Below are 19,995 nucleotides of genomic sequence, written 5' to 3'. Positions count from 1 at the left end.
CACTCCCTGGAGGAACAATGTTGGCCCTGACACTTTGTCAAATTTCACCTCTGATCCATCCCATTCACTTTGCAGGCCTGCCTTAATGCCCTAAGCCAAAGTCCAAGTATGAGTTTGGAAAAAACACCCGTACAAAGGGGTGCCAGCCTACTCCAAACGGCCCGAAACACGCTCCTAAACACTCCCTGGAGGAACAATGTTGGCCCTGACACTTTGTCAAATTTCACCTCTGATCCATCCCATTCACTTTGCAGGCCTGCCTTAATGCCCCTAAGCCAAAGTCCAAGTATGAGTTTGGAAAAAAACAACCGTACAAAGGGGTGCCAGCCTACTCCAAACGGCCCGAAACACGCTCCTAAACACTCCCTGGAGGAACAATGTTGGCCCTGACACTTTGTCAAATTTCACCTCTGATCCATCCCATTCACTTTGCAGGCCTGCCTTAATGCCCTAAGCCAAAGTCCAAGTATGAGTTTGGAAAAAACACCCGTACAAAGGGGTGCCAGCCTACTCCAAACGGCCCGAAACACGCTCCTAAACACTCCCTGGAGGAACAATGTTGGCCCTGACACTTTGTCAAATTTCACCTCTGATCCATCCCATTCACTTTGCAGGCCTGCCTTAATGCCCTAAGCCAAAGTCCAAGTATGAGTTTGGAAAAAACACCCGTACAAAGGGGTGCCAGCCTACTCCAAACGGCCCGAAACACGCTCCTAAACACTCCCTGGAGGAACAATGTTGGCCCCTGACACTTTGTCAAATTTCACCTCTGATCCATCCCATTCACTTTGCAGGCCTGCCTTAATGCCCTAAGCCAAAGTCCAAGTATGAGTTTGGAAAAAACACCCGTACAAAGGGGTGCCAGCCTACTCCAAACGGCCCGAAACACGCTCCTAAACACTCCCTGGAGGAACAATGTTGGCCCTGACACTTTGTCAAATTTCACCTCTGATCCATCCCATTCACTTTGCAGGCCTGCCTTAATGCCCTAAGCCAAAGTCCAAGTATGAGTTTGGAAAAAACACCCGTACAAAGGGGTGCCAGCCTACTCCAAACGGCCCGAAACACGCTCCTAAACACTCCCTGGAGGAACAATGTTGGCCCTGACACTTTGTCAAATTTCACCTCTGATCCATCCCATTCACTTTGCAGGCCTGCCTTAATGCCCTAAGCCAAAGTCCAAGTATGAGTTTGGAAAAAACACCAGTACAAAGGGGTGCCAGCCTACTCCAAACGGCCCGAAACACGCTCCTAAACACTCCCTGGAGGAACAATGTTGGCCCTGACACTTTGTCAAATTTCACCTCTGATCCATCCCATTCACTTTGCAGGCCTGCCTTAATGCCCTAAGCCAAAGTCCAAGTATGAGTTTGGAAAAAACAACCGTACAAAGGGGTGCCAGCCTACTCCAAACGGCCCGAAACACGCTCCTAAACACTCCCTGGAGGAACAATGTTGGCCCTGACACTTTGTCAAATTTCACCTCTGATCCATCCCATTCACTTTGCAGGCCTGCCTTAATGCCCTAAGCCAAAGTCCAAGTATGAGTTTGGAAAAAACAACCGTACAAAGGGGTGCCAGCCTACTCCAAACGGCCCGAAACACGCTCCTAAACACTCCCTGGAGGAACAATGTTGGCCCTGACACTTTGTCAAATTTCACCTCTGATCCATCCCATTCACTTTGCAGGCCTGCCTTAATGCCCTAAGCCAAAGTCCAAGTATGAGTTTGGAAAAAACACCCGTACAAAGGGGTGCCAGCCTACTCCAAACGGCCCGAAACACGCTCCTAAACACTCCCTGGAGGAACAATGTTGGCCCTGACACTTTGTCAAATTTCACCTCTGATCCATCCCATTCACTTTGCAGGCCTGCCTTAATGCCCTAAGCCAAAGTCCAAGTATGAGTTTGGAAAAAACACCCGTACAAAGGGGTGCCAGCCTACTCCAAACGGCCCGAAACACGCTCCTAAACACTCCCTGGAGGAACAATGTTGGCCCTGACACTTTGTCAAATTTCACCTCTGATCCATCCCATTCACTTTGCAGGCCTGCCTTAATGCCCTAAGCCAAAGTCCAAGTATGAGTTTGGAAAAAACACCCGTACAAAGGGGTGCCAGCCTACTCCAAACGGCCCGAAACACGCTCCTAAACACTCCCTGGAGGAACAATGTTGGCCCTGACACTTTGTCAAATTTCACCTCTGATCCATCCCATTCACTTTGCAGGCCTGCCTTAATGCCCTAAGCCAAAGTCCAAGTATGAGTTTGGAAAAAACACCCGTACAAAGGGGTGCCAGCCTACTCCAAACGGCCCGAAACACGCTCCTAAACACTCCCTGGAGGAACAATGTTGGCCCTGACACTTTGTCAAATTTCACCTCTGATCCATCCCATTCACTTTGCAGGCCTGCCTTAATGCCCTAAGCCAAAGTCCAAGTATGAGTTTGGAAAAAACACCCGTACAAAGGGGTGCCAGCCTACTCCAAACGGCCCGAAACACGCTCCTAAACACTCCCTGGAGGAACAATGTTGGCCCTGACACTTTGTCAAATTTCACCTCTGATCCATCCCATTCACTTTGCAGGCCTGCCTTAATGCCCTAAGCCAAAGTCCAAGTATGAGTTTGGAAAAAACACCCGTACAAAGGGGTGCCAGCCTACTCCAAACGGCCCGAAACACGCTCCTAAACACTCCCTGGAGGAACAATGTTGGCCCTGACACTTTGTCAAATTTCACCTCTGATCCATCCCATTCACTTTGCAGGCCTGCCTTAATGCCCTAAGCCAAAGTCCAAGTATGAGTTTGGAAAAAACACCAGTACAAAGGGGTGCCAGCCTACTCCAAACGGCCCGAAACACGCTCCTAAACACTCCCTGGAGGAACAATGTTGGCCCTGACACTTTGTCAAATTTCACCTCTGATCCATCCCATTCACTTTGCAGGCCTGCCTTAATGCCCTAAGCCAAAGTCCAAGTATGAGTTTGGAAAAAACCCCAGTACAAAGGGGTGCCAGCCTACTCCAAACGGCCCGAAACACGCTCCTAAACACTCCCTGGAGGAACAATGTTGGCCCTGACACTTTGTCAAATTTCACCTCTGATCCATCCCATTCACTTTGCAGGCCTGCCTTAATGCCCTAAGCCAAAGTCCAAGTATGAGTTTGGAAAAAACAACCGTACAAAGGGGTGCCAGCCTACTCCAAACGGCCCGAAACACGCTCCTAAACACTCCCTGGAGGAACAATGTTGGCCCTGACACTTTGTCAAATTTCACCTCTGATCCATCCCATTCACTTTGCAGGCCTGCCTTAATGCCCTAAGCCAAAGTCCAAGTATGAGTTTGGAAAAAACAACCGTACAAAGGGGTGCCAGCCTACTCCAAACGGCCCGAAACACGCTCCTAAACACTCCCTGGAGGAACAATGTTGGCCCTGACACTTTGTCAAATTTCACCTCTGATCCATCCCATTCACTTTGCAGGCCTGCCTTAATGCCCTAAGCCAAAGTCCAAGTATGAGTTTGGAAAAAACAACCGTACAAAGGGGTGCCAGCCTACTCCAAACGGCCCGAAACACGCTCCTAAACACTCCCTGGAGGAACAATGTTGGCCCTGACACTTTGTCAAATTTCACCTCTGATCCATCCCATTCACTTTGCAGGCCTGCCTTAATGCCTTAATGCACTAAGCCAAAGTCCAAGTATGAGTTTGGAAAAAACACCCGTACAAAGGGGTGCCAGCCTTCTCCAAACGGCCCGAAACACGCTCCTAAACACTCCCTGGAGGAACAATGTTGGCCCTGACACTTGTCAACTGAAAAAAAGCTTATTCAAAATGGCTGAACGTGGCTGTTGCTCAGTGGTATAGCCAACATCTTGTTATTGGTAGGTCGCTGGTTCGATTCCTCTTGTCTGCATTTCGAAGTGTCCTTGGGCAAGATCCTGAATCTCAAACTGCTCCTGATGTGCTGGCTGGCACCTTGCAAGGCAGCCACCGCTATCAGTGTATGAATTATTATAAGTCCAATGTACAAAAGCATCTGCTAAATATATATGTGTTTTTGTTGTGTTGTGTGTGGCATAAAGGGTCTACAGCTGTGTTGCAGGATGATATATAAATAAACCTAAATCTTTGAAATGTATATCAATCTGCAGCTGAAAATAGTCCTAAGAAATACATCATTTACTCCTGTTTCAGTAACTTTTGCCCAAAGTGACCTTTTGTTTTAAAAAAAAAAAAAAAGGAATGAATTGGACTTCGAGCCAAGGACAAGGACGTTGAAAAGTATTAAGAGACACACATACACATTATTGGATTTGGTCTTTTAATGGCTTTTATGACACACACATACACACACACACACACACAGACACACAGATAATGTCACAGATTAACCTGATCCTTCAGTGTCAAAGATCAGACAAAGAAGTTAACTCCTCTCAATATCGACTTCTTCCCTCGGTCACCTCTTCCAGTCGTCTTCCTCCTCCTTCTCTCCTGCTTCTCCTCCTTTTGCTGCTGTCATTTTGTTTTTCACCTGCGGTAACATCCCTCTCTCTACCCCCCACCTTCAGCCTCCTCCCTTGGCTTCCATATTGATTTACTTGATGTCCCGCGGTCACATTCTTGTGGCGAAGGTTTCCGGCTGAAAACTGCTGACATTTACCTCGCAGTCACAACACGGCTCATTTAAACCCCACCTCATAGCGCACTCTTTGACAGTACATGCTGCTGGTGTGAATGCTAGAGGATGATTGCAGACATTTTGAACATGTAATGATGTAACGACCCACTTTGCTATATCTGTGAGACGTGAGTCGAAGACCTGAGTGCGTATCTAAGCATCTAAACGCAACATTATTTGGCTGATCTTTGTTCCCAGACTTTCCCGTCCTCTTGTTCCTGACTCACATGCCAACTCTTCTTTCCCATTCCTACACTGGTCCTTGTTACCATGGAGATGTCTGGGATCCAAGGCTGGTGACAGGTGAGAGACCGAAAGAGACAGTGAAAGGTAATGAGAAGGGCTGCTTTTGTAAGGTCAAATAAGTAGACACACACACACACATACACACACAATCACACACACACACTCACACTCACACAAATGATATCTGAGGGCAGGATAGGAACACCTGTGGAGACGAAGGTGGGGACCCAAAGGCTGCACCCTGCTCTCACACAGTGGTGCTGGAAGGAAGGAACCCAAATTTAACAACATGGGCAGGGGGGGCATCACACACACACACACACACACACACACACACACAACGCACGCTCACTCATGAGACGCAGGTGTGCACAATTGGGAGGGGCTCGCCACAGCAGGACCACCGGCAGTGAGGCTCAGAGGGACGTGTGGTGCTAATCGTGCTCGCAGGGTTCTTCTCTGTGTTCCCATTTAAATGCCTCTCATTGGATTCAATCATAATAAGCAACATAAATTCAAATATCTATACTTACTCGCCATCAAGCTGTGCACATATGTACACACATCATTTCAGAATCTGAGTCACTCGTGCTGCCTCTTTGCTCTCGGAAAATTGCGCCGCGAGGGAAACAAAACATTATGCAACACATGGTACAGACAGAGCAAGAAACAATCAATTCACAAGTGGCTGTATTATAAACTTCAAATGTCACTCCAGCTCCTTGTCTTACAGACAGTGATTGCATTCAGGCTAATAAAAATAACTTAATGTTCTCTTTCTGGTGAAAAGATTAATTCATTTTTATTACTGATGTTAATTGACTCAAGAGCTTATATAAACACTTTAGAATATCATTAGCCGCTGATGCTGAAGTCAGTGTGAAATTGCATTAACGTTCTCTCATTTCCCTCCTCTCTCCTGTCACTGTAGACTGTATATGACTGGCTGTCTGACTGAGGGAGTTAATGTGTTCAAGAGCCAGCTGTCCCTCAAATAACACACTCAATAATTCATAGCGCAAGGAACACACAAACGTACTGAGCTCTTGTGTTTGTGTGTGTGTGAGATGCAGGTGAGTTCATGAAGCAGCAACATTAAGTGCTGACCAGTCTTGGGTGCAGCGTGCTAAAGAGGCATTAAAGTGAAAGCGAGGGAGACTATCTCAGTAGGAGTGTGTGAAAAAGGCAAAAGCGTGTGTGTCTCCTCTTCGCTAATGGAAATCAGATCTCCCATGTGTTGAGCCAGCAGAAGGAGAGCAGCAGATCCATCATGTCAGACGGGGGTCAAACTCACAGGCCGACCTTCGCTCAGACACTCTGAGTAATTTCCCTGAAAACGTTTAGTTTCAGACGAAACTCGTCCGGCTCTTTAATTAACGAATGCAAATGGATTTAGGGATCAGATGTCAGACGGTTTGACACACAAGAAAACGGGTGGGTGGTGTTTGTGGGTGGTGTTGGTGCGCTTAAGTATCTAGATTTGCAGAACTGGTGGGTTTTCAGCGAGAGTGGTGACTTCAGTCCAGAGGCTTGTTTGGACATGTTGTCTTTAAATTGAATCCGCTCCCACTGCTCAACAACTCATCTGCGGTTTTAATGATTTGGGTCAAGACGATCCTCAAGTCCTGTCAAGGCAAGTCATAGTCTGCAGAAGTCTTCATAGGCCCCGTACACACATACATGGGTATTTCTTAAAACAAAGCCTTTTCTATTTGGCCTTCCTTGCACACGTAAACGGTGTTTCACGTCACTGAAAATGGAGCTTTTGGAAAACTGCTGCCAGGGTGAAGATATTCAGAAATGCCATTTTCAGTGTTTATGTTTAGACAGGAAAACCAGAGTTTTTGGCCTTGTCTCCTTTGTTTGGCGGGCTTCTGATTGGCCAATGTGGCCTTACCGTAGAGGTTATATGACAGCCTACAGTTGCGTTTTCATACCGTTGGTGTGGACGGGAATGTTTTTGAAACCGGAGGAGGATAGAAAATGCATTTTTAAAAATACCCGTGTATGTGTGGACTAGGCCATAGGCTCAATAAAAGTCAGTGGCAAGTCTTTCAGGTGTGAATGCTGACAAAAAGGCACACTTTTGCGTTAACACTGTTTAAATCAATAACTATCATCTGAAAATTAACAACTTTTTTGATAACTGATCAAGCAATCAAGCTCAGTAGTTATTTTTTAACAATTATCCCAAACTTTCTTCTGTTGCAACCTCCCGCATTTTCAAGATGTAAACGTGTGATTTTCATATTTCTCTGTCAAATTATTACTCATTTATTTAAGAAAAAATAATCAGCAGATTCTTCAGTCGGGAAAATAATAGTCAGTTTTAGCCCTCGCTGAGAGTTCTGTCTGTGAATAGGCCTAATATTTTAAAGGTGCAGTATGTAAGAATTTGCCACCTGTTGAATTCAAATAAACAGGGGGCAGCATATCACCACAGTGACCGCTAACTGCTGCTAACTGTAGCACCCTAGAGGGCACTTTGTCTGGGGGGTATTTGCAGCAGCATAGAGGCTACTTAAAGATCATATAAATATTATAGGAACACTACAGGCAGCAGTGTGCCCTGCTCTTCCATCTACATGTTGCTACTTATTATCTTGATTTAAGGTGGCACTACTCTATACAGCATACAGGCTGCATATAGTATAGAGCTGAGTATTTGTACTATATGGTTTAGATAATAGTATAGATCCAAGACCAAACTAAGAGAAGGGCGGGACTGAAAGAAAAAGGTGCGCTTACAAATCTGTCCGTTACTTCAGCACCACGGACAGCGCCGTGGATTTATCAATATATAGTACAGGCAGGTCACTGATATTTCAGATCCATGGATTCTAACGTGCGCTTCAATCAGATAAAGGATCAGTGAGTCCGGCAACTAAATAACCTCTCTACTCCTGCACTCTCTACTAGGGGACGGAGCGAAATTACTAAAATGCATCCTTGTTAACCTACCACACCCCCTGGCAGGTTAACAAGGATGTCTTTTGGCCTTTTTGCTTAGGGTGATTGCATCCCCGCTTTTAATTCCCCACTGATTGCACTTGAATGCATCCGAAATTCCAGGTGCTTTTGACTTGACTCAGGTCATTAGCTCATTGAGTGGAAAAACTGACTAACCTACTGGTCTTTCAACACACACACCAGGCTGGAGCTCATCGTCTTCTCTTTCTGCTCTGCTGCTTTAACAGGCATCAACACACACACACACACACACTCCCCCTCCTCAACCTCCCTCCCCTCTCTGCTCTCCTCTCGTCCACCCCCACAAGAGCCTGATGATGTGCAGGCTCCACAGAGCAGGACTTTCAAACGATATCATTACCATTTCAAAGAACCTGCTGCTGCCTTATGGACCTACAAGCTGTGGCATGTTATATAGAGCAGGACGTTGTTTGCCACAAACTGAATCATCACCTTACATCTTTTTCATCTAAATGACAAGCAGCTACTGCACGTTACGCCTTTCTGAGTCTGCCCGTTGTGTGTTGCTTCAATTAGGGAAAAAGGCATCCAAGCTGTGCGAGTATCCGCAGTTGTTGCAGGGTATCCTGTGAGGCATCACTGCGACTTGTCAGTGTTTCGAACAAAAGGCTCATTTTTGCTGCTGTCAGTTAAGCAGCAGATATGTAGCAGAGGTCCACACAGAGAGGGACTCGGTCACACGCAGGCCTCTGAGGATACATCTACACTGAACAAGAGTCGAACACTTCGGTGGACATGATTCTCATGTGATTATTTATTGCCCGAGAAGGCGAGGAGGGGTTCTGGCAGCCCCCCAGCTTGAGATTTTCTCATTTAAATACTGCTGAACACAAACACACACAGACTTAAGCGCCCAGCAGTTCCTGCTGCAACATTAATGTCCTCATTTATCCTCTTATGCACAAATGTCAACCTTTGTAAGCCTCCATCCCTGCCTCTCCTTTTGTTAGTCGCTCTCCACACCTTCGCCAACTCATCTCTTTCACCTAGCTTGTTTATACTCCTTTGTATTAGCTCCCATGCCTTCTGCCCCATTCATCTCTACCTACATACCCTTTCCCTCCTGTGTCTGTATTCCCCTCACTCTTTGCTTTCTGAGGCTCATTGTATCCAGCTCACCCTCCACTCCCCCCCCCCTCCCTCATCTTATCCTGCGTCCTGCACAGATATTGCACATTTCTCCACAATATCTGCCTCTCTCTTGTTTAGTTTCTTTGTCTATTTTTCCTCTCTCTGCTTGGGGATCCTCTAGTGACATCATCACTCCTACAGTTACCATGGTTTCGGGGGAAAGGGACCGTAATAACTGTTTGGATCAAACAGACGGGCTTGGTGCTGTTGTATCTCACTCTCACTCACACACACACACACACACACACACACACACACACACACACACACACACACACACACACACACACACACACACACACACAAAACAAAAAAAACAAGAGAAGCTCAAGATCTTCAAAGGAATTACTCTTTATTACAGCATCCAGACAGTTTGAGGATTTAGGTGAAAACATGTCGTGTGTGTGTGTGTGTGTGTATGCGTGTGTATGAGTGTGTGCGGTCAGGTCAGTGTTAATGATGGCTCTGTGTGAATGAAATAGTCGTCGTCGTACAGGTCTTCATCCAGGTTGCCGTCCTCCTCGGTGAAGTAGGTAGGGAAAGGAGGGCTGAGCAGGGTGGAGCTTCTGGTTGGAAGAACGCTATCTCTCACCTGGAACAAACACAAAGACACACACTTGTGTGAAGGGCAGTGAGGACACTTGTCTTAATTAGTGCTGAAACAATTAGCGACAGAAAATGTGTTTCTAATTGCTAACAACTTTGATAATCGCTATCGTTTATTACAAAAATTCCAAATATTTGCATTTTCCAGCTTCTCAAAGGTGACGGTTTACTGCTTTTCTTTTGTATTTCATTCTAAAGAAAACATTTTGGGGTTTTCAATCATTGGTAGAACAAAACCTGCATTGTGTGTTTTGTTACAGGCATTTGCTACTATTTTCCAATTACATTTTTTTTTTTTTAGATTAAATCAGCAGTGTTTTTTTCTGAAAGGTTTCCCTTCAGAAGCAGAAAACATTCATGTAGATTTTCTTTCAACCAAACAACAATTATGGTCGGAAATAAACTTCAAGTGTTGGTGGAAGTGTTTCCACGTGAATCATATTCATTCACTCAAACATTTTACCCATGGGAGAGCTGCAACGATGAATTGATAAGTACATTTATAATCAATTAATCGGTCGTAGTAACGTTTTAAGAAATTAAAAGTCAAAATTCTCTGATTCCAGCTTCTTAAAGTCCCACTACAGCCAGTGTCTCTTCCTGTTTAATGGTCAATATCTTTCTCAAACAGAGAATGGGGCTGTGGTTTATAGCAGGATGTTAACCATCACCATCACAACCAGAGTGATGTTCTAGCAAGATCGACATCATGGATAGCAAAAGCATAGATAATAGCAGAAAGTGTGATAGTGGTCACTCTAACATAAGTTCCTTTGGTATTGAGGAGCTGCAGAGTTTATTCATGGTAACCTGTACTGTACATTTACTGTCACTAGACAACTTTCCCTCTGCACCGGTCGCCAACCCCTTTCTGAGTGCAGCCACTTCTCTCTCGCTCAACCCCACACACAAGGGTTGGAGCCTCGTTCCTCTTTAACACCATATAAACTTGAGCCGATGGCACTTCGGGAAACACCGCCTGTGCTTCTCTGGCTTCTCAAACTCCCTTCTTAGTGCGCCAAGTTTGAGCACAAAATTATGTTATTTTTCAAAAAATATTTGGCGAACAGTGTGCATTAAAAAATTCTGGAGTGGGGCTTTAAATGTGAGTATTTTCGTTTTTTTTTTTATTCCCTCTGACAATAAACGGAACATCGTTTGGTTGTGGACAAAACAAGACATTTTACATCTTGGACTATTAAACACAACATATTTCTTAATTTTCTGACATTTTATAGACCAAACAACTAATCAATAAATCAAGAAAATAACAGATTCACTGTAAATAAAACACTTCAAATCATTAGTTGCAGTCCAACCTCATGGTCTTATAGATCCCAGAGGACCCCAACCTCATGTCTGACAACCGCTGGGCCTAATGATTAATCGGTTAACCATAAAATAACAAACAACAGATTTAATCAATCATTTAAATTTTCATTAGTTGCAGCCCTATAGTCTTAATTTTAATCAATAAAACATGGCTGTTCCTCATTTACATAAAGCTATTAAGTCTGCAGAGAATAATAAAAACAAACATAATGAACTAACGTTATTAACCTGCATGTGTACCCTTTAGGGTAATATAATCTGAAGTGGCTCCAGGTGTGTGTGTGTGTGTGTGTGTGTGTGTGTGTGTGTGTGTGTGTGCCCATGTAAGACAGCTGAGCTGGGTGAAATGCAATGCACATTTGTATTCATTATCGCTTGTCTGCAAAACAAATAATAGGCTGCGTGTGTGTCCGCGTGCACACGCACAAGGCGAACACAACATGCTGAGTATGGCGATGGATGCTGTGGATATTACCAACATCACTGAGACGCACACTCCCTCACAGAAAAACACACAAACATAAATAGATGCATACACACGCACACGCTGCTGAACCAGCACGGTGTCAATGAAGATAGATCACACTGTCTTGCAGGTATGACAAAGTTTTACAGGTGCAAGGTCGCTGGTCTTTGACAGAACACTAAGTACGCTGCGGTTGACCTTCAACTTCACACATTACTCCCGAGTGTGTCTGTGTGTGCGTGCATGATTATTTTTACCTTCAGTAAGCAGTTCTTGTGGCCGGGGACGGAGCCGTTAACATACAGCACATTATACTTGGTATTGACCCTCCATATCTGGAAGAGAGAGAGACGGCGACGAGGCAGATGAGAGAATATTGAACTGAAATTGCAGTCAAGGACAAAGAAGTTTAAAACAACATCTCTGAATGTGTCCTTTTGAGTGTGTGTACCTTCAGTCCATGAGCCGTGACGTATACGTTGCCCATCCTGCCGGGCATCTTTTTCCCTTTGAAAACTTTGGCTGGATCCTAGACACAGATGACAAACGACACACACGCTCACATTACTGGATTATGGGAAGCCAACTGTTCATGTCTGGCACGGATAAGAATCTTGAGAATCACAGTGTGTGCGTGTGTATGTGTGTGTGTCTCTCTTACCCCTCCAGGTCCAGACGCTCCCGGTCTGCGATGAGTTTTGGTCTGGCCGTGGGTGGCTGGCTGACCTTTGAACCCCCATCGCTTCATTACACCTTGAAAACCCTTACCAATGCTACACACAAACACAAGAAAATTCATATTTTTAGATTTACATTCATGTTACTCTGGAGGACAGTGATATAAAAAGAGAGGATTGAGCCGTCTTCCAAAGTCAGTAACTGATCTATCTTCAGAACGTGACGATGGAGCTGAGGGAGGTTAAGATGGAGGAAAGGAAGCCAAGAGGAGAGGGAAATCTGGCAGAGCAGAACTTACGATTTAGCTGTGATGTCCACATATTGGCCCGGGCGGTAATGTGCTGCAAACAGAGGAGTGCCTGAAAACACCGCAAACAAGATTACATTACTAAATTTGTAGAAAACAGCATGTGACATGGACAGTGATGTGAATGAGGGCAGCTTTAATTTCAAGCTAATAGAAGGGTTCCTTCGACAGACGTGTGTATACCTGGCTTGATGAGGGCGTTGTCTGAGACTTTAAACGTGCTGACTTTCTGTTTCGGAGGCACTCCTGCATTCCTGAACATCTCCATTTGACTTTCAGTCCTCTGTCAGTCAGAGCGATGGAAGGAGAGGAGAAATACAACAACAAACACAGTGATCAAAAGTGGTAAAAACAAGTAAGAGCAGTGAGCAGCAGTTGGACTTTGGCATTTAAAAATTAACTGTGGGCCTGTTATGACTGTACGGGTGCCAAACACACATGCACACATACATACACATGCACACTTTGGCGGAGAGTGCCTCTGACATTTGCTTTCACTCGGCTCACTCTCATCCCAGTCACTCTAAACTCTCTCTCCCCTTCTGTTGACTGAAAAGCAGCCTGCCAACGCTTCACACTCCCGACAAACTCTGCCTTTGACTGGAGAGGCTGCGTGAGGGGGATTGAAAACAACTTCACGTTCGACAAGTGAAACCCAGACACCAGCCCATCAAGCAACTATCCACACTCAATGAATAAATCACATCTTGATTTATTCATCCTTGTTCTTTTGTTTGGGTTTTTTTTTAAATCTTAAACAGACAGATATAACATTTTAAGGACAAATCCACCCTCACACATGCTAATGAGTGATTTTCTTAAAACAACTTCTTTGAAACCATTTTTGAGAAGGAGGTATCGGTTCAGAGTGAGCTGAAGAGACAGTGAAGTGCCGTCTGTCACCTCACGTTTCAGTGTTATGCACCTACAGTGTGAGGCAGTGACCTCAGACTTTATTACGAGCATGAAAGACACTTTTCAAATATGTGTGTGCCTGTCATTGCTGGTGAGAGGTAGCAGCAATGAAATCTATTGGATCCCATTTCTTAAGACACATCAGATGAAATACAGTCACTGATGGTTAGAGGGTGAGTATAATTTCCTGGCTATGGGTCTGTATTCATAAAGGGTCTAAGAGCTGGAAGGACTGATATGAGCTGAATCATACAGGGAAATGACAAAATTCAGTTATGTTTCATAAAGCTGTCACACTGATATGATTTTACTTTTTTTTTTTGCATGATTACGAAACGTAGCCAGAACTAAAACGAGCGGTCCTCTGCTGGTACTAAAAACACAGTGACTGGTATGAGAAGATATGATATTCTCAAACGTTACAATTGAATACAAATCAAACACTTCAAGTCCTCAATTTCAGTCCTATTTACAGTACGAGTCATGTAATTGTTAGGTCGTTGTCTAAAATGCTGAGATTTTTATCTAATGGCCTATTTAATGATTTATTCATGGTGTAAAAATGTTTTTATTGCACAGTCGAATAATGTTGGCAATTTCTAGAGCTATTGGGAGGGAAAAATAAATGAGCACACAATAATTCAAAGTGTCACATTTCTGTGCCAAGACAGCTGCTTATAAATACTGCTGCCACATTACTGAACACAGAAATAGTATTTCAGTATAATTTCCCTCCCAAATTCATATTTTCGAGGAAACGTTTCCATCTCATTTCAAAACACTTCATTTTGCTTAAAGCAAGACTGTCTAATTATCGAGAGAAGAAATGAAACATTCGTCCTCTTACAAATAAAAGGTGATTTCAGAAGAAATTAAATTCACAGTGGCTAAATTTAAAATACTTGGTGGTTTAGCTGCGCCAGTCCGTCTTCGTCTGGTTGGACTAGTATGACTAGCAGATTATGGTTGGCTTTATAATTTAAGATTTTCCTTCTCCATGGACACGACACTAAAAGCTGGTGGACACGATTTGTAACGAATACATGTATAACAGTGTGCCTTATCATCAATTGAAAGAGAAGACTTAACCTTGAGGATTTTATTTTACAAGTCTTACAGCAATTACACAGGCTCTTCTCTTACCAAGAGGTTGGAAACAGTGAAGAGATTTCATCATCTGTACAACAGATCAACATTTAAGGATTCTTTTGTGCCATCGGACATTTTTTAAGGAAAAAGGTAAGCCTCTAACAACCTGGTTTTAAAGACAGTATATTGTATAGTTTTGTAACTGAATGACTGATGTACCAAAGTAGACTTAAAGTAATAGTTTAGGTCTTTTGATCCGGAGCTGTATGAGGTGTATTACCTGCAGTAGATGACTGACAGCTCAGCCTAAAACATGGCCCACCTGAATAAATACATCCCCTTTTAAATGTACGCTATATTTTGAACATTTTTGGTGCTTTACATTGCCGTCAGACATCCACTGAAAGTCGTCGCATACAGACGTTGCACAGTTGAGGGAATGTTGTGCCAAAGGAAAGGGCTGTCTGACGGCAAAGTAAGGTGCCAAAAATGTTCAAAATATAGCGTACACTTAAAAGGATTTTTAGGTGTGCCTTCTTTTAGGTGGCTAAAATACATCTTGCTGTCTGTACCATTGAGCAGTGCAATGCTCTGCTTCCCTGTCGGTGTTATGTGCTGCTTCTCCGCACGGGGAGAGCTGATGGTCATCTACTGCAGGTAATACACTGACGAGGGATAAGTACCTTATACAACCCCACATCAAAAGACCCGAACTATCACTTTACGGGATTCATTAATATATGCTTCACTCTGCTATGGTTAGCTCCAGCTTGGTAGGAGTGGCCACTTAAAAAACAGATTTGTGTTAGTTGAGTAGCTTATAGTGGAAAATGTTAGCAAACTTTGGGTAAATACAGCTGTATATCAGTTAGCTGACTGATTTTTTTCTTCCACTTGTGCTACTCATACAGTAACTTAGTATTTCAGCTAATCTTAACAGTAATTCAGCATCTTACCATGATCCTATACATTTGTGAAGATTCTCAGTCATCCAGGTCATGGTAGATCTACTTGCTACGCAAAGGCACCTCTCACCCAAGAGGCTTCTTCAGGTCTGACTGGTGGCTAGTCGTAAGTTTTTAACCCTTGCAGGGTGGTTAACCCTTTTGTTCATGTCTTTTGAAGAGGGGAAACATCTTCAAGAAACTCAAACACAGAGGCAAGTCTAGTTGCTTTCGTATAGAACTATATACATATGATCCGATTACAGTTACAAAAAGCCATAGTGGCTGCTTTCAGCAAGTTATCAGCCCTCTTGTTTTTGCTTGGACCTCTCATAGGGTGTTTCCATTTTCTATGACCTGTCCTCAAAGATTTATTATTTATCAAAAGCATAACCCATGCAGTAGTTTTGCTTTCCTGAATTAAATTCTTACTTTTAAACCTTCAGAAACAGACTTTTTGTAACTTTTTGGCCACTGCTTGGTCTCTCTCAACTCCTGTGGGAAATATCTGGCTCTTAAGCTGATAAAACTCCACTATGTTCACCAGCTAGTTGCTAACTCTCCAATCATGTTCTAGAGTCCAGTGGGTTTTCAGAGCTTTTTCACTGAAAACAGCTGCCTTCTTCATCTAAAAAACGAGGCTAGAATGGTGGTGTGAGTGAAGCAAAACAGTGAAGTTGCAGGCAAGACAGCTAAACAATGTGCTATGAAGCTCTGTAAGCCCAATTCAGGTGAAGCAGATTCAGGTGATAATTCTCAGTATGTTCTTTACTATGATTGACTCCTTTCATTGTTTTCATATTGTCTTTCAAAATATTGTTATTGCAAAAAATATCAATCATAGCCACTTTAAAGATAACAGATTCATAAAATGTCAACACATCCACTTTCACAGCTAAGATAAAAACCTTACACATGTATTTTTATGGTATTAACTGCTACGTCTTACATGGAATGGTGATACGTTTTTCCCTCCTACCACAAGGGCGGCAGTGTGTCCATCAAATTCTTCCTTGGACAGGTGCTTTATGACATGGCAGTCCTGCACCTGAAAAAACAAAAGAAACAGAGGCTGGATTAACAATAGTCATAGTGTGACTGCATTTTTGACTGTGGCACCCATTTTTTCCCTACCTACAACGTAAACAAATATGCAATTAGATGAAAATCACTGGTGTAAAACATCTTAATATTGGGCCTCAGGGTAACTTATACAAGTGACATAGCTAAATAAAATAGGGTGACATCACAAGCATTTTGTAATAAATGAAACACAAGAGTAAAGGGGAGGACAATTAATCGCACAGGTGTGAAATTTTCTTTTGAAAAAGCAAGTATCAAACCTTCACTGTGTTTATTCACGAGTGCAGACGTACTTTCAGTTTCACTTGAGATAACACTTGTCCCAAAATACCAAAGTGGTGGGAGTACGTTCAGCCTGAATAAGTAAATTTAAATGTTCTACTTTTCATCAAGCACAGACTGCTCCTGTGTCAGCTGAAAAGAATAATTTAAAAAAACTTAATGTGATGAAAGTGAGTCAGAAGATGAGGATAGAAGTTTCTTTAGAACCTTAAATCTGATACTCATTGTCTGACTATTAACACTGACATGTTACTGAAATTGAGTTTGTTATGCAATAAAGTGTTGAGTGAACACACACGGCCACAGTTTGCTTTCAATTTACTTCACTGACAGACTAGCCGATGAGATTACAACGTGATTTAACTAAACCTGGCATTAAATATCTCCTGTTTAAACCTCGCTGTAAGGGAGGAGAAGCTTGTCGAGAAACACTGAGGCATTTCAAATGCACGATCACAGCCTGTGCCAAAGTGTTCAATATTTGCTATTCCTCCCACAGAACAATCCAATTTATCTGACTTCTTTTCTGACCTGCTGTCATTATGGATGACAACAATAAACACACACAATGATTCCTGAAGAATGCTGGCAGCCTTTTTGAATGCTAAAGCACAGCAGAAAACACAGCAGGTGTGTGTCTGTTTCGTACCTGTAACATGGTGACCACGTGTCTTTCTCCCGTCTTTGACCAGACAGGAGCCATTCCCAACTTCACGGCTACTAATCCAACTCTTCGACTTCCTGGAAAGAGAAACAGATGAAAAGACAGTTAAAGTGTGAGCCTTAACGACGAGGACTCAAAGTGTGCAAAGTTTTCACTAATCGTGACACCCACCCTCTGTCCACTCGTGTCGCTGCCAGGGCTCATCTTTAAGTGGGTTGAGCTTTTCAGCTGTTTGTCTTCTGTATTCCTCTGCCGTGCTCTTCCTCATGTACTCCTGATTATCCTCTGTAAGGTGTTCATCAAACCATGTCGTGGTCTTTACTGTCCTGATACAACCAACCAAATGGGAAGGACTGCAGGAGAAGAAATTTAGGGAAATGAGTGCAGTTACTAAACAGGAAGACCATCACTTATGTCCAGAGTTAGAGTAATGACGACCAGACAGATACTCACAACTGTTTCTAATCAAAACCACGTAAAATACACACGTACTTACGATTGCTATTAAATCATTTTATTTGCCATGACCAGTAATATTCCACATTTTTTGGTCAATAGACCAGAAAATAGCTATTTCCAAGAGTCCAAGGTGGTCTGAGTGGTCTGATAAACAGTCCCTAGCTCAAACACATTACATGACAATATCAAACAGAAATTGGCAGCAAATCTAAGAAGCTGACATGCCATTTTTGCTAAACTAATTAAAGGAGGATCATCACTCCAGCACTAATTTATGTATTCACTGCAGAACCGTCACTGAAATTTGCTTTGCTGTTTCAGATCTCACACTCCTCTCTGTCACTTCAGAAGACTAAGTCGAACACATGTCATCACTCATCAATCTGCTGCTGCAGAGTCACTGAGGGTGTCCTTGCTGATGAGTGACGAGCATGTCCACACTTTCACACGGACAGATTGGGCATTTCAAGTGCAGAAATGTCACTGCTTAATGACGAGTCAAAGGCAGATACAGAAAGACACTCAGGATTCAATGAACTCTGGTGGCATATTCTGCCCACGTCTGCTTGCAGATGGCTATCGACGCATTACTCAGTTATTACTTTGCTGAGTGGGACTTGTGAGTTTGGTCCTCTTTAACAGTAACTACAGTAAGCATTAGGTATTTGTAGAGCACTGAAAATATCAAAGTTTCCATACAAGTAAAAACACTCCACAAATGCCCCAGTTAACGTTTAAGCTATGTAAAACAATACGAATCAAAAAGAAGAGAAATATTTGCAATCAAGTAGTAAGACAGGTTTGTTATTACCTCTCTACGTCATTTGGTATCTAAGACAATTCAGCTAACGTTAGCTTAAATGTAATTTTTAATGAAAAAAGATAACATTAGCTAGCTCATTAGCAAATAAAACAGGCTGCGGTAAAACAACAAGAACCGTCATCATTAATCTAAATAACTTTACTGCTGTGTCACCGCAGCAACTGGTTTAGCTTAGCAACCCTGAATTTAACTTCAGTCACATTAGCATAACTAGCAAGTTAGCATTAACGTTAGCCACCTTTCAGCTGCTGCTCGGAGAGAAACGAGTTGAGTTCCCCGCTGAAGAAGAAACCGACAGCTCCAAGCCGCCATTACGCTCTTTAATATATACACTTAAACATAAATATACAAAACTACACACGAACTAGAAGGGCATGGCTCTCATAACATATGCACATCCATGCCTTCCTTATCGTCCTGTACAAATGTCACCCTGGCTGCTTCCGGTACGTGACCAAAACAGTTCCGCGGAGCTGAGGCTCATGCCAAAGGTTCCGCACAGCCACCAGTTGTAATTATTAGCAAACATCAGATATCTACAGTGATATTAAACTCGGTATCATGTGTACATGTTTATCTTAAACGTAATGTTGCTGAGGGCTTGATGAAATAAACAAAAAACAAAAACAACAGCAACAGCAACAAAACGATAATGAATGGTGAGTTCATTCTTATCCTTGGAAACAGCAAATGATGAAACAATTTCACCTTTGGGGTCCATTTAGCAGTTCTGGAGCTTTCAATCATCCACGTGATCTTCTTCACAGATGGAGTTTGTCCAGTTGTCATGGAAATGTTGATGTTTACATTTTTGAACAGGAAAGCAGGACAAATATGAATTTTGTTTTATATTTTACTACTTATATATTTTCTTTTTCTTTTTTATGTGCTCTTCTTCTTCTTCTTATTGTTTCCTCTATTTATATTTTATTAAATCTCTATAGGGTGATTTCTATTCTAGAAGGAGCTAATGTAACGCATCAATTTCCCATCTGGGATCAATAAAGTATTATTTATATATGTATGTATATCAATAAAGGACAATATAGCAAGTCAATGATTTCTCAATTACATGATATCTCCTGAATTGCAACAATATACTGTTTCACATGAAATTGTTTTATTAAATTATAATTACTATTGCCTCATTGTCTCATTTAATTGTACTGAAATATTATATTAGGTTTTATAACATAACAGAATATAATATATTAAGCAGAGCATGATTACCCCCTCTCATTTAAGTGGCTTCTTCCAGCCTTTATATAACGGATCCTCTTAGTCTCTCTCACTGTAAC

The 19,995-nt window shown here is 42.8% G+C and overlaps 1 protein-coding gene across 1 annotated transcript; it reads right to left on the bottom strand.

Annotated features, from left to right (window-relative positions):
- Positions 1–9,384: 9,384 nt before the first annotated feature.
- mrpl3 (mitochondrial ribosomal protein L3) lies at positions 9,385–19,127 on the bottom strand. Its single transcript, XM_073463541.1, has 10 exons — positions 18,936–19,127; positions 17,587–17,768; positions 17,401–17,492; positions 16,336–16,434; positions 12,622–12,721; positions 12,430–12,490; positions 12,115–12,226; positions 11,905–11,982; positions 11,711–11,788; positions 9,385–9,641 (listed from the first exon to the last, which is right to left on the bottom strand). Exons 1-10 carry the CDS (start codon positions 19,007–19,009, stop codon positions 9,492–9,494), a joined length of 1,026 nt encoding a protein of 341 aa, XP_073319642.1. The 5' UTR covers positions 19,010–19,127; the 3' UTR covers positions 9,385–9,491.
- Between the last annotated feature and the right edge of the window lie 868 nt (positions 19,128–19,995).

The sequence above is a fragment of the Pagrus major genome, chromosome 3 (assembly GCF_040436345.1).
Source record: "Pagrus major chromosome 3, Pma_NU_1.0".
Taxonomy (NCBI): Eukaryota; Metazoa; Chordata; class Actinopteri; order Spariformes; family Sparidae; genus Pagrus; species Pagrus major.
This window is presented reverse-complemented; position numbering and strand designations above follow the sequence as displayed.